This window comes from Conger conger, chromosome 3 (assembly GCF_963514075.1).
Source record: "Conger conger chromosome 3, fConCon1.1, whole genome shotgun sequence".
Classification (NCBI taxonomy): domain Eukaryota; kingdom Metazoa; phylum Chordata; class Actinopteri; order Anguilliformes; family Congridae; genus Conger; species Conger conger.
Window position 1 is genome coordinate 12,473,402 of NC_083762.1, and position 17,867 is coordinate 12,491,268.

A 17,867-nucleotide genomic window follows, 5' to 3' on the forward strand; every position below is an offset into this window, starting at 1 on the left:
CTTGGGAGAATTCCTCGCCCTCCCTCCGTTTACTTCGAAGCAAACCTCGTTTGTATTTCAGATAGCAGGCGCATCTCAATGGTCCAAGCACGGGGAGAAGGACCTGCGATTTTAGCATCCCGGTGAGTTTGAGATGTGTTCTCTTGTGCTGCTGAGGGAATGTCTTCATGTGACTAAGGGGCTTCATGTAATTACCTTCAATTCAATTGACCGCAGGAGGTACATGGTTTGCTCAGAAGGTGGGTAGATGGGCAGCGCCGTTACTGCAAGGGAGGTTGTTTGTGATGCAGCAAAGGCACAAGCGTCGGTGTGTTATTTGTAACAGTGGTGATGTAATATGAAAACAATTACGATAATACAAAACGTTAATATCTTTATTTTCGTAGCCCGTTTAAACAATTATTTTGTAAACTAACATTGATAATTCATGAATTTTGCGGCGATGACATTACATTGAATTAATTTCGCCCCACACCCCTTATGCGCTATTTAGAACATTTTAATGGTAGGGTTATCTCCGCCGTTCATTTGGTCCATATGTTTATCTCTGCAGTCTTAGCTGCGCTTATCAAGATTGTAGACATTGATGCAGCGCACCGTTCTCTCGGGTGAAAAGCCAAGGGCAGATGTGTCACGGGCCACGCCGTGCGTATTCGAGATAATTACCGAATGGAAACTTAGAAAATAAATATGGAGGTGCGGTATGCACGTGAGAAAAAACACATTATTAATATAATTATTCTAACAATAATAATAATAATAAGAAGAAGAAGAAGAAGAAGAAGAAGAAGAAGAAGAATTATTGTTGTTGTTATTATTATAATCATTACTACTATTATTATTAGCATTACTATTAATAATAATAATAATAATAATAATAATAATAATAATAATAATATCCTTTTTTTATCTAACCAGTCTTTGCAGTGCAAATTTGGAAGGGGACAGGCCTACTGCTGCTTCAGAACCTGATTTTACTCAAAACTGAGGCGAGGAAGACGATTACTCGGATTGGCCTGAAGTTTATAGGCCATTATTACAGAAGTGTTCACATTTTGCTACGGCTTCAGAAAAAATCATTCTTTGGCTTGTCTCCATAGTGAAACCATTTTGAGTTATTTATGGAACCCTCTATCATGGGTGTGAAGTGTGAAAGCTCCCAGACAAAGAACTATTTTGCCTGAGACCCCTAGATAGGGTTCTCTTCTGGATTCAAAGTGTTCTTTTTGGAACCATTTGCACTGACTTTACAGAAAAATTGAAATCAGGTGCATCAGGTGAAAAGTCCAGCACCCTTTTTAATAGATAGTCTGTAGCATAATATACAAGACAAACACAACAAAGGCTGCCAGCAGTAATCCCTGTGAATTAATATTTCCTTGCCTTTTCCAGAAGTACAGTAAGAGCCAAGTTCATAACACTGACACAGTCAATGCGTGAAAATAGCATTCTGATATGACACTGGCAAATCAAAAGAAAACTCTGTGTCCCTGATCTAGCAGTTTTGTTCAGGTGTCAGTTGCAAAAACTGACCATTTCTGAGCACTCAAAGATGAGGGCTCCTCACATAAAATGTACTCTGTAGAGCTCAAACTCTGTGACAGTGTCCATGTTGGCAAAGCCATCACCTCTGAAATGAAGGTCAGTCAGTCCAAGGACACACAACTCACTTAATTGAGTTTCAGTAAATGTGCAGGGCACAGGACATCACCAAAGTCACTCTGAACTATACACAAACTGCCTTTATCCTGGGACTCAGTTTTTTGTACCACGTTGAACGGGATGTAATAAGAGAAGTTGCTGTAAAGGTCAGCAACGATTTTTCAATTGCAGCTTGTCCTTACAGTCGGCTACATGCAGAGGTATAGCCAGCCTCGGGACAATCTGCAGTGGGCCTGAAGTATTTGGCAACTGTGTGCAGGACTCAACTAATTCATCTGCAGTTACTGGACAAGGGCAAATTGCAGTTGCCTAAAACTAGACAATGAAGCAATATGCAGTCATTAAAAGCTGTGAGACTCTCTCTTCCCACAGCTACAGCTGTATTACATATTTTTAAAACGTTTAATATGCAGCATATATGAGCTTTTCTGTTTTTCTTTACATACTGTAAAGGCAAAATTTTGATTTAAGCTTGTGATACTCTCCAATATTTTCTACTAATGCCTGTAGTCCAGCAGACATTATTATGTGCAATTATACATTAATACTAATCAACATGATTATGCATAATCATTATGGATCAGTGTTATTATATGAGTACTAGATTTATGCATACCAATCATGTAAATGTGATGTTTGTAAGTGGATCTCTTGGAAACATAGTTTTGCTTATGCTGTTTCAGAATATGCGACCAGGTTATAACATGCAGGAAAGAGTTGCTTCAGAGCAGTAGTATGCATAGCTAGAGTGAACAGTGAGAGTGAGAGAGAGCGAGAGAGCGAGAGAGAGAGACATGGGAGGCATGAGAGAGGGCAGTGGCATGGGTGGCATGGGTATCCAATCTGATAGAACCATTTTAATTACTGCTAAAGGATGATGGAGAGCTCTGGGTACCCAGATTAATTATGCATTCTAAGAAGGCTCCAGTATGGGAGGGGTCCAGGTGGACCACATCCACCCGATTTGACCACATCCAGGTAAACTCCACACATAAACATGTCTGTGCCTTCGGTTTAGGGTATGGGAGGAGAGGGGAACTGCAGCTTGCAGGTGGGCAGCTGGAATTGCACCCAGCGGGGTGCAGCTCCAAAATCCTGAGCGCGGCATTACTGTGGTAACTGTGGAGAAGGCTGTTAATCAGACTCTTTTCACAAAATCCTGTAGCTGTGTAAGTTGTCATGGAAACAGGTGTCTGTGCCTGCCAAGCAATAAAATATAGTGTAGCATAGTCAATCGATCACGCAGTTGAAAGAAGTGAAGTCTGTTATTAGCTAGGTATTCCAAAGAAACGAGTGAATATGGTGACACCAGCTAGCCTGTAGCTTGTCTAGTCAGTGATTTTAGAGGCCCATAAAAAATGAATGTGATGTCATCCAAGTGCACGCTTTCAGGAAAGAGCATGAGAATGCTGAGTCACATCTTGATTCTTGTTGCTCATTTTATTGTGCTTGTGTATTATTTTCATCCTTTCTGTGCACAAGTAAGTTCTCTTATCGAGTCTGTTTATTTATCATGGAGTAGCTGATTTTAAATGTTTTAATGGATTTTTACCTGATTTCTAAGTGTATTGAAATAGGTGCTATTCTTGTTATTATGTGGGACTCCCAATAGTACTGCAAGATGAGGTGGCAGGGAGTTCTGTGACATTAAGAAGAATGTTTTATGATATAGCTCACTAGCATTATATATGTGTCTTATCAATTTGGTGGTAACATCTTGTTCAACAGTAACATCCTGTTGGATGGTAACATACGAGAAAGCTGATACAAGACTGAATTTAAACTGGGAAAAAAAGGTTTAATGTGCTTCAGTAAGTTTTTAAGTTGCCTCGTGAGCGGGAGCCAGAACGGGAGTTGGGAGCAGTTGATGGGGACCCTGGGAATATGGTATTTATTTTCTGAAGGTTCAGAGTTTCTCCTGCCCTCACAAAGACCACAGGAAGCAGCAATGAAGGGAAGATCCCAGGACTTTGCTGTCAATTTTAGAAGAAAAACATTTAGAATTCCTGAAACCAGATGGGGGGCGGGGGGGGGGGGACTGTTGTGAATTCTGTCAAGCTATTCTAACCATGTTATGTTTCTCCATTGCCCTGTTCTTTAGTACTGACCTGTAGCTGCTCCCTTACTGCTAACGTTCATTTTGTTCAAGGGAAATTCTTTATCTTTCTTTTTTCATGTGCCAGGATATGTTTACTTCACCTTTGACTTTTTTGTGTTGCAGTCAGTTTCTTGTGTCTATACTAATGTTCCTTCAACTATTTGGAGTTTTTAGCCTCTCTCGAGAAGAGTGGCCACAAAATAAATACAGCTAAGCGTACTTACAGTCTGTAGCTTCACAGAGTGATTATCAGTGATCTACAGCCATACTAGATGCTGAAATTATTGGGCAATTTGTTTACGAGTTTCCAAGTAGAAGGTGTCAGAGACCTCTGAAAAGTGCCGAGCTAATGCGATATGATAAATGATGCAAACTGGCTGGCCGGACAGTCAGAGAGAGGGAGCACAGCGGCCGTCTGTCCTGTTGGAGGAATGTTACGCACGGCGGGGACTGCGGTGTTCCTCCAGGGCCTGTGAGAAACAGGGCAGGGTGTGTTCCAGTCCGCCTGTCAGGGCTGATAAAGCACGAATCTGAGAGCTGGGGCTGTCCTGCAGCGGGCCCAGAGGGGTTATCTGCACCCCGCATGAAACCAAGATGGCCGACGCAGGCCCTGCGTACGCGACCTGAGCTTGACGTCACGCAGGAGGGCTTCTGATAAAGGGGTGCACGCGTGCACTGGGAGTGACTGCCTCCCTTCTGCTGTGTGGGTTTCTGGTCAGGGCTGGTGAGCGGGCAGAGTGAGGGTGTGAGCGAGCGAGAGAGCGAGAGTGAGGGAGGATGACGGACCAAGAGGCCACCCACGACGGGGAGCCGCCTCCCCCGTACATGATCTTCCTCCTGGTGTTCCTCTTCTTCCTCACCGGCCTCCTGGGCTTCCTGGTCTGCCACATGCTGAAGAAAAAGGGCTACCGCTGCCGCACCGGAGACCCGGACGACGAGGAGGACTGCAAGGACAAGCTGGCGCCAGGTAACCGGGCTGGTCGACATGGTAACCAGGGAGCCACTCACCAAGCTCTGAGACTTAGCTCTGCTGGAGCTCTTAAGGGCTCCTCGGGCAGATCTGTCCTTTCCTGGAGAACGTTGATGACTGTTTTTAGGATGAGCACTGTTGAAACTATTTGCTTTGAAGCACAAAGCAAGTGAGTAGCATTAATAAATGTGAGGTACTGAAAATCATATCAAGTTCCCTTCGCTGCAAAAATATCTGTCTTAACCAATGGTGAAAAGTCCAGGGGTCAGAAAGTTTCTGTTTATGTTGTTTCTGCTTTAATTTATAAAAACATTGATTGAGGAGTGTTTCTTCTTGAGAAAAGTAAGGTACATGACTGGGACCCGGAAGGTTTGTGGTTTAAGCCCCGGTGTTGCTCCGTTAAGATTCACATAGTTGTTGGGCCCTTGAGCAAGGCCATTAACCCTGCATTGCCCCTGGGGGGATTGTCCGCTGATTAATCTTATCGACTGTAAGTTGTTTTGGATAAAGGCGTAAATAATATATCATTATGATTATGATTTTAAAAATGATCTCTCATTTCTCCAGATGATGGACTGGAGGAAAACCAGGACACAGTGGAGCAGATACTGAAGTGTATCATTGAGAATGAAGGTAAGGGCGTATTTTTTGTTCTGTGAAATGAGAAAAGTGTACGTGAATGTCTGTTTATATCCAATGTCAGTCACCTCATGATGTCTGGTTGAGACTTCAAATTAATAATAATAAATAAAATGTCAAACATGAGAGAGACTGTGTGGCGCAGTGTGTTTGGCTGCCGGCACTTTCTCTGCCCTGTAGACAGACCCCCTGTGCAGCCAGGGTCCTTGACCCTTTCTGTCCAGAGATCCCGTCAGTATCTGTAGCCCTCTCTGCTTTCCACATCTGAGTCAAGCCAGAAATATGCACAAGGAGGGAAGACTGTCCTCCTTTATCAAATAAATGAATAAACAAATAAATAAATATTCAGTGTTCAGATCAAACACTGAATCTGAGAACTTTCAGCTTTTCTTGAGACTTTGTGACACGAGATGCAAATGCAGCTGTGACGCTGATCTCATATCCTGTTGCAGATTTCCTGAACATGGTTTTGTTTCTGTGTTTTGGTACGAGTATAAGTCTTTTCAAACCTGTCTGCTTTGCTTAGCAAACATGGAGGCCTTCAAGGAGATGCTGGGGAACCAGAACGCATGTGAACATAATGCTGCAAGGTACGTACCCCCAGGAATACAGGAGAACGCTCTGGAAAGGTGTTTATTATGCTGCAACGTGACACTTTCTACAGACACCTATGTTGATATAATTGAACCAGTTATGCATTGGAAAAACAAGCGGTTTTAATCTTGGAACAAGACTTAGTATCCAAGTAGAAAATATTACCTTGTTTGAAGTAACTGTTTGCTTGACAAGCCAAATATTCTTATCCCATTGGCAAATCTTGAAATGAGTCAAGACCATCTTACCTCATTGCCAATATTTTTTTCTTATTTAGAAAAAAATACTTTAAGTCTCAATAAGAGCACTAATCGACGGGTTTGACTTACTCTTCAGTTTCTGCAATGTGGTTTGTACTGTACATTGTGTACTCCCACTGTGTGCAGTCTGAGCAGCTTACTGACGTGATGTACCTAGAAATCAGAAAACATTTCTGTGAGGAATATGCAATTCACTTTGTGCCACCATTAAGCTACTTTACACTTAGTGGAATGACTTCCATTACTCTTTGTTAATGTTTTTGGCATCACTCCAAACCTGGATAATTCTCCCTGGTGAAAGTCACTCTGTAATAACAAATATGAGGACCTCTTTGAAAAAGGGATTTAAGCCCAAGAGAGCAGGGATCAGGAACATTTTGAAGGACAAGAGTGTTTTTTTTCTTCTCAAGATTTTGGCGATTGCACTGTTGTCAGGGCAATAAATAGCCCAGGTGCCTGTCAGTGTGTTAGATGAGCTGCAATGTTGTCTTGGGTCGTTTGGGAAGTAGTGAGCACAGAGATATACTTCTTGGCTTGCGTAAACCTGATTAAACCTCTCATCTATCACACAAGGAGTCCAGTCAAGGACATCGTCTTAGTCGCACCAAAAAATGCGCTGTTGTCGGTGTTAGCATTCATCAACCAACACTCTTTCTTTTAATTAAAACTGTGGCCAATCTTGAAGCAGTCCCAACCACAGGTGAACATTAAGCATTACGGATTTGTTGCTCATATATTTGGGAATGGATGAATGGAGATTGTTCAGTAGTGCCACAAAAAGAAAAAAGGGTAGGAGTTGTGGTATTCTGCCTACCCAAGAGGAGACTATATAAGCAGTCTCAGACAGCACTATTGTGTGTGTGTGTGTCTGTGTGTGTCTGTGTGTGTGTCAGTGTGCATGTGTGTGTGCATGTGTGTGTCTGTATGTGTGTGTGTGTGTGTGTGTGAGTGTGCATGTGTGTGTGAGTGTGAGTGTGCATATGTATGTGTTTGTGTGTGTGTGCGTGTGTGTATGCATGCGTGTGTCTGTATGTGTGTGTGTGTGTGTGCATGTGTGTGTGTGTGTGTGTGTGTGTGTATGTGTTTATGTGCCTATCTGTGTGTGTGTGTGTGAGTGTGAGTGTGCATATGTATGTGTTTGTGTGTGTGTGACCATGTGTGTGTGCGTGTGTGTATGCATGCATGTGTCTGTATGTGTGTATGTGTGTGTGTGCATGTGTGTGTGTGTGTGTGTGTGTGTGTATGTGTTTATGTGCCTATGTGTATGTGTGTGTGTATGTGTGTGTGTGCACTGGCGCTCCTCTCTGGGAACCTCCTGGCTTCTCTATTTCTGTAACAGCCCCATGACACTGCTTATCTATCTCTGAGAATGGGCCTGACTTTGGTTATAGGATCATAACAGCACAAGGACCATCTCTGGGGCTCGGATCTTAATCATATTGAAAGCTGCCGTCTAATTTAGAGAGATAGCGAGAGACAGCGAGAGAAATACACCAAGTAGCACACCATAAGACATAGCTATGAGAGCAAGAGAGTGCTGTGAAAATCTTTTTTCCCCCTCTCTAATCAAATTGTAAGTCTTGCTGCTGTGGGGTGTTTAGTACAGAGTACAGACTGGCCCCCAGGGGGCGGGGAAGTGGGAGTGGTGCTTTCGCTCTCCCGGCTGATTTGCCGAGACTGACGTTGTGGACTAATTACGCCCAGGAGAGGCAGGGCCGCCCATCTGCATTCGTCCCACGCTATTTCTCCACTCAGCAGCTACAGAGTCCCCTCAGGGGACTGGGCCCTGTCGGGGATGGGGAGGGGGTCAGGGGGAGAGACAGACAGAGCAACGTGCCACGCGATTCGCTCGTCATCAACATCCCCTGTCTTGGAGACGGTCCAAGACTCTTCTGGGAAGGGGCCATGTTGCGTCACTGACTCACCGCCATGCGTGAGGCCTCCCCTAAAGACCATAGTCCCCAGCAGTGGTTACCAACCCTGTTGCTGCAGGTTTCACTCTAATCTTAACATAGCACATCTCATTCAACAGTCAGAGCAGGGCTGCCCAACCCAGTTCCTGGAGTATACCATCCTGTAGGGTTTCAATCTAATCCTTTTCAATCTAATCCTAACATAGCATGACTGACTACTAATTAGCAGTCAGCAACTATCTCTAGCTGTTGAATGAGGATCGTTGGGAACAGGGTTGGTTACCACAGGTCTACTGAGACTGTGCTTGTTAGGGATCTAAGCACCGCAGGTTATGCTTGTTTTGATGTCTGAACTCTCAGGCACGCTAGTGTGCAGGTTGGCTACTCGGTGGCACTGTAGCCTGCTGTAAAATCCAGCTATGACAGCTGAAAATTTAGCTGGTCAAACTGGTCATAAGATGGTCTAGCTGGGTATGAGATGGTCAACCAGCATGACCAAGCTGGTCATATATCTGGTTCAGCTGGGTATGAGCTGGTCAACCAGCTACCAGCTTTTTCAAAACATAGCTTGAACTGGTCAACCCATATCAAACTGGGAGCTGATCTGATCTGGTCGACCAGCTAAACCACGTCAAGCTGGTAACTGGTCTGGACTGGTCAACCAGCAACCAACTGATTCAAAACCTAGCTTGAGCTGTTTTTTTCAACAGGTTTATGTAATTGCTTCTTGGAATTCCTGCTTGCATCCATGTTTGAAGCCTGCTATAGGTTGTAATATAAGAGAGAGATGAAGGTTAGTTAATGCGGAAGATCATGTTGTTCAGTGGTGCCCAACCCTGTTCCCGGAGAGTTATAGTGCCGTCCTGTACGTGTTCACATTTCAACCCTAACTTGTCACACCTGATTATAACAATTAGCAGCTCAATGAGATCTCTAGCTGTTGAATGATGCTTTGTGCGCTTCATTAGAGTAGGAGTGAAAGCCTGCAGTATGGTACATCTCCAGGAACAGGGTTGGGAACCACTGATGTAGTTCAAAATGTCAGGTTTTGTGATGATAATAAACACGTTTATCTTAGTGTGTGGGTTACACTTCATTATGATTGGTTTCCTGTCTGGCACCTGTTGAGATTATGGATGTCCACATGTTTACTCTTTTTCTTGAAATGCAATCTTGTCCATCAGACCTGTGTCAAATACGTAATTGTTTTAGATTCAAATACTTTTCTGTGCTCAATTCATTTTGCCTGGCGCAATAGAGCCAACCAAGAGGTCCAAAAGGATGGGGTTTGCACTGTTTGAGAGCATTTTATAGGTTCCAACACAGCAGACAAGCTCAGTAAGCCCAGGTGTGTTGCTCCTGTCCTCCGCAGCAGACTGCCTCGCAAGGAGAGCCTGGGGGGCTTACCGCCGCACCACCACACGGTCCACTCTGGCGCCGACCGCAACTCCTGCCACCTCTGCGCCCAGAACCGCTCCAAGAAGGCTCGGCGCCGGAACCGAATGGCCCGGAGCAAGGTCCGACCCGGAGAGCAGACCGTCTTCTCCGTGGGCAGGTGAGTCAGAGCCCAAAAAAGTTTCTCTAGCTTTTGACACTTATCCAATGCTACAAAGCCTACAATATTTTTTATTATTATTTTTTTTTGCAGATTTTTTCCCTTTTTTCTCCCAATTTGGTACCCCGTCTAATTCAATTAGAGCTAGTATTAGATACACCGCCCACACCCCATCCCTCGGCGGCCCTATGAGAGCGACACGCCTTCTTCAAGCCGTCTCGCCACATGCTGGTAACCGTGATTCCGAGGCGCCCAAGGTGTTTTGTGCGGCGATCTACTAACCCTGCCAAGCCCCTCCCTCTGGAGCAGCGAGCCAGTTATGCTGCTCCACGTGAGCCGGCCGAACTTTTTTGGCAGGACCGAGAATCGAACCCCGGTCCCCGGTGTGCATCTTAGCCTGTTGTGCCACCACGGCCCTAAGCCTACAATATTTATTTCCTGATGTTATGTTCCATTTTTACAGCTGCGTGACTGAAGCCACTTTGGTTAAATATCTTGCTCTAGTTTACAACAACAGTGTCCCAGTTACTGGTTAAAAGTCTGATTCAGACTTTTTTTTTCAACAAAATCAACGTTTATCAAAAAAGCCAGTCCAGATACTCAATCCGTGCGAACGCGTCCCTGTGATTGTGTCCGCAGGTTCCGTGTTACCCACATGGAGAAGAAGAACAGCCTCCAGGGCTCGCCCAACCTGCCGGTCATCGAGACGACCGAGCAGTCGGACCACTGCGAGGCTCCGGACGACAGCGGCGACCCGGGACGGCAGCAGGAGGGCTACAACCTGCGCAACATGTTCAAGCAGGTCAACCCCACCAACGGCGCCGTCACCGCGGAGACCAAGCGCAAGAAGAGCGTCACGCTGCTGGTGCCCTGGAAGAGCGGCGAGGCGGCGCTGACCAAGAAGCCCCAGGAGCCGGCGGGCGTGATGGACGTCGTTGTCGACCACAACGACAACGACCATGACAACGGCGATGACGACGACGACGAGGACGGAGACCCCCCCGAGTCCTCCGAGCAGCCCGAGAGCTCCTTCCCGCCCCCGGAGGAGGGCACCGACACCGACGTCCCCACCGACTCGGAGATGGCGGGGGACAAGGCCCCGGGGGACAAGGCCCCGGGGGACAGGGCCCCGGGGGGAGGGGGCCTGGGGGCCGCGCAGGCCACGGAGGAAGAGGAGGACGTGGCGGGGCCCCCAAAGCAGCCGCCCCCGGCGCGGATACGCGAATTCTCGGTGGTGCCGATAGGGGAGCCGGCGGTGTCGGGGGAGTTCGGGAGGGACGACATGGTGGAGATGGAGGACATTAAGGACTGCAGGGTGAGCCAGGAGGAGGACAGCCGGCCCTCGCGGGAGGAGAAGAGGAGGTCTGTTCACTCCCAGCACAAGTGGTGAGAGAGCCGGGGCGAGCCAGCGAGGTGGAGCCCAGTCCCACAATGCAGTGGGGTGGGGCAGCAATACGACTGGACCGGAGCCACGCCAGAAACCTGCCTGGCATGGCCCATGACCCGCCGCTAGCTTTGAGCGCGGAGGTTCCCTCCCGCCAAGCCGCGATTGAACTCGCATCACCCAGCGGCCCAGGGTTCAGCAGCCGGAGTTTTAACTCTACGTATCCAACCGACGCTCGCGGAAGCCGGCCAACACAAATATACAGCGTATACTATCATAATCGACTTTGCTCGCCCCTGCTGAAAACGCGGAGAAAGGCGGTTCTTAAAAACACTACTCGCCTGTCTGCGTTGGACACTGAAAGAGCGAGAGCCGGCCCTGGATGAGAGTCCACCGTGTATTCTGCTCTGCTTGACCAGTTTCCAAAACTGAAGTGAGGAATTGTAGCCACAGGCCTCCTTGGAGGAGCTCCCGGCTCCTGTCTTTCTGTCCATCTGTCTAATGTCCCCTTCCCCTCCTCCCTCCACCCCTCCCTCGTGGAGGTGCTCGTGCTGTCTGTTTGAGGAAAAGCAAGGCAATAACCTGTGGGAGGAAAGGCTTTTAAAATGTGCAGGAAAAGTTACATTTGATTTAACTCAAGTGAATCAAGTGAAGTAATAAGAACACATATTTGCCATATAAGGTCTTATATCAGGGGTCTGCAACTGTGGCCCTGGAATTACAGCTAGTTATTTATGTACCTGACGCTGTTATCTAACTTATACACTTTATTCGACTAAGCAGGGGCCAATCCCCCCCCCCCCCCCCCCCGGAGCAATGTGGTGTTCAGGGCCTTCCTCAAGGGCCCAACAGCTGCACTGATCTTATTGTGGGTACACTGCTGCTTGAACCACCAACCTTCCAGGTCCCAGTCAAGCACCTTGGCCACTATAATACTTGGTTGTCACGCTGCACTTAATCAATTAGAGCAATTCATGACTCACTTCACCTGGCTACTTGGGTCAGAACCGGGGTGCTGATTTTAAGGTGAAAACCAAAAACCCACCGAGCTTGTGGCTCTCCAGGACCAGGGTTGCAGAAATCTGTCTTATATCTTCATTAATTAGAGAGACAAGAATACATTTTTTACTTTATGTTTAATTGTGCATTAAAGAACATGCCAGTTCAGGCACACTCACCATGTTACAGCACTGGGGCCCATCACAGAAACTAAAGCCTCCAGCCATCTCATTACATTACATGCATTTCCTACCCCCTATAAAACATCCACCTCCCCCTGTATTACAGCTGAAGAGAATCAGGTCCTGCTGTAACTCCATCTCTTAAAATGGCGTAACCAACAGGTCCAGAAATAACTATTTAAATATGAATTATTCAATTGGTTAAACTCACAGAAATAAAAACAATATTAGTATAACACTAGAGGATCTCAAAAGCAAGATAAATCTATAAGCATTGGCCTGCTTATGCCCCCTGTCTGGAGCAAGGATTCCTACAGTATATGAAGAATGCCACTTTAATGTCTCACACATGCTCTCTCTCTCTCTCTCTCTCTCTCTCTCTCACACACACACACACACACACACACACACACACACACACACACTATCTCACACTCTCTCAGATACTCTCACACACACCCATCTATATCCGTACATATTGTCTGTCTCCCCCTGCTGCTCAAAGTGTGTACTACACCAAAACTGCTTCTTCTTACCCTTCGTAAGGGTGATTTGAGACTTTTTTTCCCCTTAAACTGAATATGCACTAGTCTGATTGGTGTACACCTGTCACTTGAGATACACACAGCAAAGAGATGCAAAGGTGTAACTACACTAGCCCATAGAACAATTTCCTCATTACATTACATTACAGACATTTTGGCTGTGGAACGCTCTTATCTCCACACTCATGAAATACTGAATACCATTTTGCTGGTTTTCTTTCCTTTAGTAGATCACCTTCTGTACATACCATCAGTTTTCATTTAACATTGAATCTTCTAAATATGCACATTGGGAAAATGGGTTTATAATTGTATTCCATGAAAAACTGTCCTGTTGAACTGAAATTCAACACTTTGTTGTTTGATTTTTATTATGATTATTATATGGTTTTGTGTTTGCTATGCGACTTCTTTCATAAATACATACAGTAATTTGTCAATTTCAGGGGTGAAAATACAAACTGTGATCCATAGCTGAATGTATATGTTTAATTATATTGGTGACTGGGGTGGTCTACACCCACTCGAGTAAAGGACTAAAAATAAATTATTATAATGAATAGTATTACACAGTATATTATAACACATAAAGAGAATATCATCAGAGTCTCTAAAATGGAAAATATCGTTTATTTTTGGAAAGAGTTTATTCAGAGTTCATGGCTTTAGTGGTGTGATAAGGTACAAACTGACACTTTGCTCGGCCACTAACTCTTCACCAGCAGCGACAGTAGAGAGGTGCAGAAAAGGTCAGGTCTCCTCTTCGACGCACATCCACACACGACTACAGAGCAGTGTTCCCCAAGGACAGAGGGCGTAACACAGAAGAAGTACCAAACAAGATAAGCACACCAATCATAGAGATACGGCACTTTCCTGCTGCGGTCGGGTGAGTTTTCTCTCGCAGAATCACTCGAACGAGACTTCGCTCTCTCCTCCCGCAGCAGTTAGCAGCAGTTAACCGCGATGACAATACAGTTCTCGATCACCGTTAAATCCATCACTTCCTGTTTCTGTTGATTGCAAGTAATATATATAAATGTGTTCGTCTAGTGGCCTTAACAAAACATATACTGCATGTGACAACATTGACGGAATCAAGCTGGAATCGTTTCTAGAGAATCAAAAATAACAACAAAAAAAGGCATATGTATGTACAATTATATATAGTATCCATATACCTAGGTAATAAATCATGGTAGTCTCTAACTTGGAAATACAGCTGTGCAATGATTTTGTTCTTGTATGACTTTAAAAGGAAACAAAAATTAATTAAAGCTATGCATTTTTACCAGGCCTTGGTAGAACCGTCTCTTCATTTCACCTTTTTGCTTAAAATGGCTTTTAATATCAACAAAGCCCTTTTCATTTTGGTAATTTCCCTGCGTTCTTTGTGTGCTGATTAAAGCGATTCATAGCCGTTCACTGAATCCTGACTTTAATTAGCAATTAGGGACTGAACAGATGGCATCCACGATTTAGGCTTCTTCTAATGGTTGAATCCGTATGTCTTTAGTCTTCCAGCTTGTTATACCTGTTGCGCAGCTTAACAGACTGTGAACGAATGGTCCCTTACTGAATCCACACTGCCACCGTCAGACTAGCGCTAACCTTTTATTTATCATTCATATTCATAATAGTCATTCAGTCAAGGCAACAAACCTCACAACAGGAACCTTGGACAGCTAAAGCAATGGGCAGATAATCTCTTAATGAGGGATCACATTACTTTTGTCACGTTGGTAACACTGTACATCATAATGACAGCATAGTACGGTTGATGACAAATAAAGTATATCATATCAAACAGAACCAAACATTTTACAAAACACATTCAAGATAGGTATGTGTATATTACGACAGTTTTATTACATATCTTATGAGGTGTTAAGCCATGCTTCTAATCATGTTATGTAGGTCTCATTTTATCAAGTTCAGGTCACACTGATATCACTTTGGGCCATCTTCCACAAGCATAATTTATGATACATGATCAGAATTACAATGATGACAACAAATGAAAAGGTCTTAAAGTAATGATTCCTGAAACTCCAAGCTTTGTTTAGAAGGCGGTTCCCTTAAAATTAAGACCAGTGGTTTTAATTTACAATCACGGAGCAACTAAAACCAGGTCTAGACAGGTAAAACTGCTTAGCCACAGTGAGGGCTACTTCATAAATCAGTTCATTAAAATCTTCATTTGGAGCTGTGAGGGCACCACAGAAGAAGAGGTTTTTGTGAGTGAAAAAAAAAAAAAGAGGTGAGAGTCATTAGCTACTGGGACCAGTGATCAATCTTAGAATCAGTCAGAGATGCCTTGCTAAAACCGTCTCTGGTGCAGTAGACCTTTACCCAACATGCCACAAAAGTTCAGTGTCATCAGCATAGTAACATGCATAGCAACCAGTGACTGGAGAGGCCAGTCTAAATACAGAGCCCCTGAATATATTGACATGGCATCTCATTACTTCATAAGTATGAAGCTAAACTAATACAGCATAGTAAACTGTCACAGACTGTAGGAAATAGCAAAAGAAACATGCACATAAAAATTGAGCTCAATAGCTAACTCATTAAAACATTTACATGAATGTTGACCAATGCATATTGTGCGTGTTAAATAAACAGCAGAAATATGTAACTGAACATAAAATGAACATGAACAGATTGAAAATACTTTCCCAGACGTTACGGTGAGTGGTTGGCAAGCAAGTAGCCATGTTGACATTTGCAGTTTACTTTGTATTTATTAAGAAGACCAACCTCGGGCTCTGCATATCCAATTCCCACCTTAATTTGGAATGTCTCATCTCCTCCCCAGCCGCGATCACGGTGCATCACCCTCTGAACAGGACGCCCGAGATTCAGTCCCCAGTGCAGTACCAAGGCTCAGCCAGCTGCTTCTCCTTACGCACCGTCACCAAACTCTCACAGAGTGGAATCAAAGGAAGACCACTCGTATGCAGCTGCATGTAGACCGCAGGCCTGTCCACGCCCAGTAGGGGTCGCCAGATAAACGCAGGCCCACTGATGTCATCCGTATCCTGGCCAACGGAACTTACCAACGCGCATCACCCCCTGTGGAGCTACCGGCCGCAGTCGGCACTGGCTCCATCTGGATTTGTTGACATTTTGAGCTGGTGTGTGTGTCGCCTGTGATGTTTCATGAGGCTTGATTATCTGTGATAAGCGTAATCCAGCACCACTCCATTCGGGTAAATTCTCTTGACAAAAACCCCAAAAAACAACTGACTCATAAAAGAGTAAAACTGTCGAACCTCCATTTATGAAAATGGTTTTAACAACATATATATATTTTTTAAACCTTGAATAACATAATCAGGCAATTCTTCCTTAGATCTGAAACTAAGCGTTGCCCGCCACTGACATGATTGGACCTGTTGATGCATAATAAACACACAGTATTAAAGAAATGTAACAGGAAAAAGGGTTGCTAACACTGATTTTCACATAATAAAACGCATGCTGAGAGAGATGAGGAGAACAGGGCTGTGGAAATGGGGTTAACCTTGCGGGTGAAGCACTGGTCCATACAGATGACAGCAGTAGTTTGTCTTTATAAAGTCTGATGTGTCCCACACAGCGACAGGTCTCCACTCCCCTGTCTGAACAGGGACATTAAGGCCCTGGGGAGTACCTGTGTGAGGGAGGGAGAGGCGGGGCCCGGGTCTGGAACACGGACACACAAACACAGCTGCTCAGTTCCTCTGGAACCTCCAGAAGATCACAAATATGTGCATTCTCTTTACTGAAAGTCCTGATGCACACTGATGAACAATTTTCCCCAAAAAAACTGCTCTTCAAAGGGACTAAAACATGCCTTAATACATAAATGAAGTGGCCAAACTGAGAGAAGCTTACAGTAAATACAATATTCAAGTACAATACACATCTATATTGAAATACAATAAAAATACAAGTGCTAATTTTCCACCTACCGGCCGAATCCTCCTTGCAGAGAGATCAGGTGAGCTGTGGGTACTGCTGCAGCTGCCTGCATGGTGGGCACAGGAGAAACACAACACAAAACACAACACATCACACAAAACATCACACAAAACACAACACATCACATAAAACACAACAAAACATTACACAAAACAACACAAAACATAACACATCACACAAAACACAACACAAAACACAACACAAAACATCACACAAAACATCACACAAAATACAACACAAAACATAACACAAAACAAAACACAACACAAAACATCACACAAAACATGAGTGGAGCCTGAGCCTGCCAGACATAGGGTTAGTTAAGCACTGCAAAAAAGGAACAGAAAATATTTATATTGAGACATAAAATCTTATTTCTTTTACTTTTTTGCAAAGAAGGAAATGCCAAGACAGACAGACTCATTTCAAGATTTGCCAATGGAATAAGAGAATTTCACTTGTCAAGCAAACATCAAACATTTAAACAAGCAACTATTTTCTACTTCAGAGATTAAACAATAAGATCTTAAGTCTTATTACAAGACTAAAATGCTTGTCAAACAGCAGAGCTGTAATGGTGGATACCTCCTCTCCTGTCGAACAGCCTGCGCAGGTCCTGAGGCACCCCCAGCAGCCGGTCCTCCCTGTCTGGAGGGGAGGTGCTGAGCTCAGACCAGGACCCCGGGCAGGAGGAGGAGTACTGCTGTGTGAGGGGAGCTCTCACAATGGGGATGGGGGGAGAGAAGGGAGTGGGGGTGGGAGAGGGCACGCCCTGCCACCAGCGATAGATGATCAGAGACAGTATCAGCATGCAGAGTAATGAGAGACAATATGTCACTATGATTAACAGAGTTAACAGAGTTCGTCTCTGCATTATATGTACGGGAGTGCATAAGCGCAGAACATTAATATAGCGCTCAAGCACTTGGAAATACTGATCCACTTCCCCTTGCTAAACAGACCTGGGACCTGCATCTGTTGCGGGTTTTACTCAGTGCAGTAATCTAGCTAGCTCAGTAATCCAGCTTTGTGATATAGGCCCCTGGAACCAAAGTCCATTGAGTCTTTTTGAAAAAATGCAGTAAAATAGCTGGAGT

The 17,867-nt window shown here is 44.7% G+C and overlaps 2 protein-coding genes across 3 annotated transcripts in view; one reads left to right on the forward strand and one right to left on the reverse strand.

The window, feature by feature from the left end:
• rell2 (RELT like 2) lies at window positions 1-14,097 on the forward strand. 2 transcript variants are annotated; one of them, XM_061234189.1, is made up of 6 exons: window positions 1-122; window positions 4,480-4,727; window positions 5,298-5,363; window positions 5,896-5,959; window positions 9,509-9,691; window positions 10,331-14,097. In XM_061234189.1, the coding sequence occupies exons 2-6, from the start codon at window positions 4,538-4,540 to the stop codon at window positions 11,079-11,081; spliced, it is 1,254 nt and encodes a 417-aa protein (XP_061090173.1). In that variant the 5' UTR covers window positions 1-122; window positions 4,480-4,537; the 3' UTR covers window positions 11,082-14,097. The 2 variants fall into 2 exon arrangements, with proteins under 2 accessions (XP_061090173.1, XP_061090174.1); XM_061234190.1 differs by lacking the exon at window positions 1-122 and having other exon boundaries at window positions 3,769-4,727; window positions 9,512-9,691.
• Window positions 13,413-17,867, reverse strand: part of LOC133123709 (F-BAR and double SH3 domains protein 1-like) — a 24,545-nt gene continuing 20,090 nt past the window's right edge. Inside the window, exons 18-20 of the mRNA XM_061234188.1 lie at window positions 17,356-17,542; window positions 16,761-16,816; window positions 13,413-16,491 (exon numbers count right to left, since the gene is read on the reverse strand). Of these exons, the coding sequence (XP_061090172.1) occupies window positions 16,441-16,491; window positions 16,761-16,816; window positions 17,356-17,542 (294 nt within the window). The 3' untranslated portion in view covers window positions 13,413-16,440. The remainder of the gene's footprint in view (window positions 16,492-16,760; window positions 16,817-17,355; window positions 17,543-17,867) is intronic.

Coding starts and splice junctions, on each gene's coding strand:
- rell2 (XM_061234189.1), top strand. CDS start 4,538: ATGACGGACCAAGAGGCCACCCACGACGGGGAGCCGCCTCCCCCGTAC. Junction 4,728..5,297: donor CAAGGACAAGCTGGCGCCAG/GTAACCGGGCTG, acceptor TCATTTCTCCAG/ATGATGGACTGGAGGAAAAC. Junction 5,960..9,508: donor TGTGAACATAATGCTGCAAG/GTACGTACCCCC, acceptor TGTCCTCCGCAG/CAGACTGCCTCGCAAGGAGA.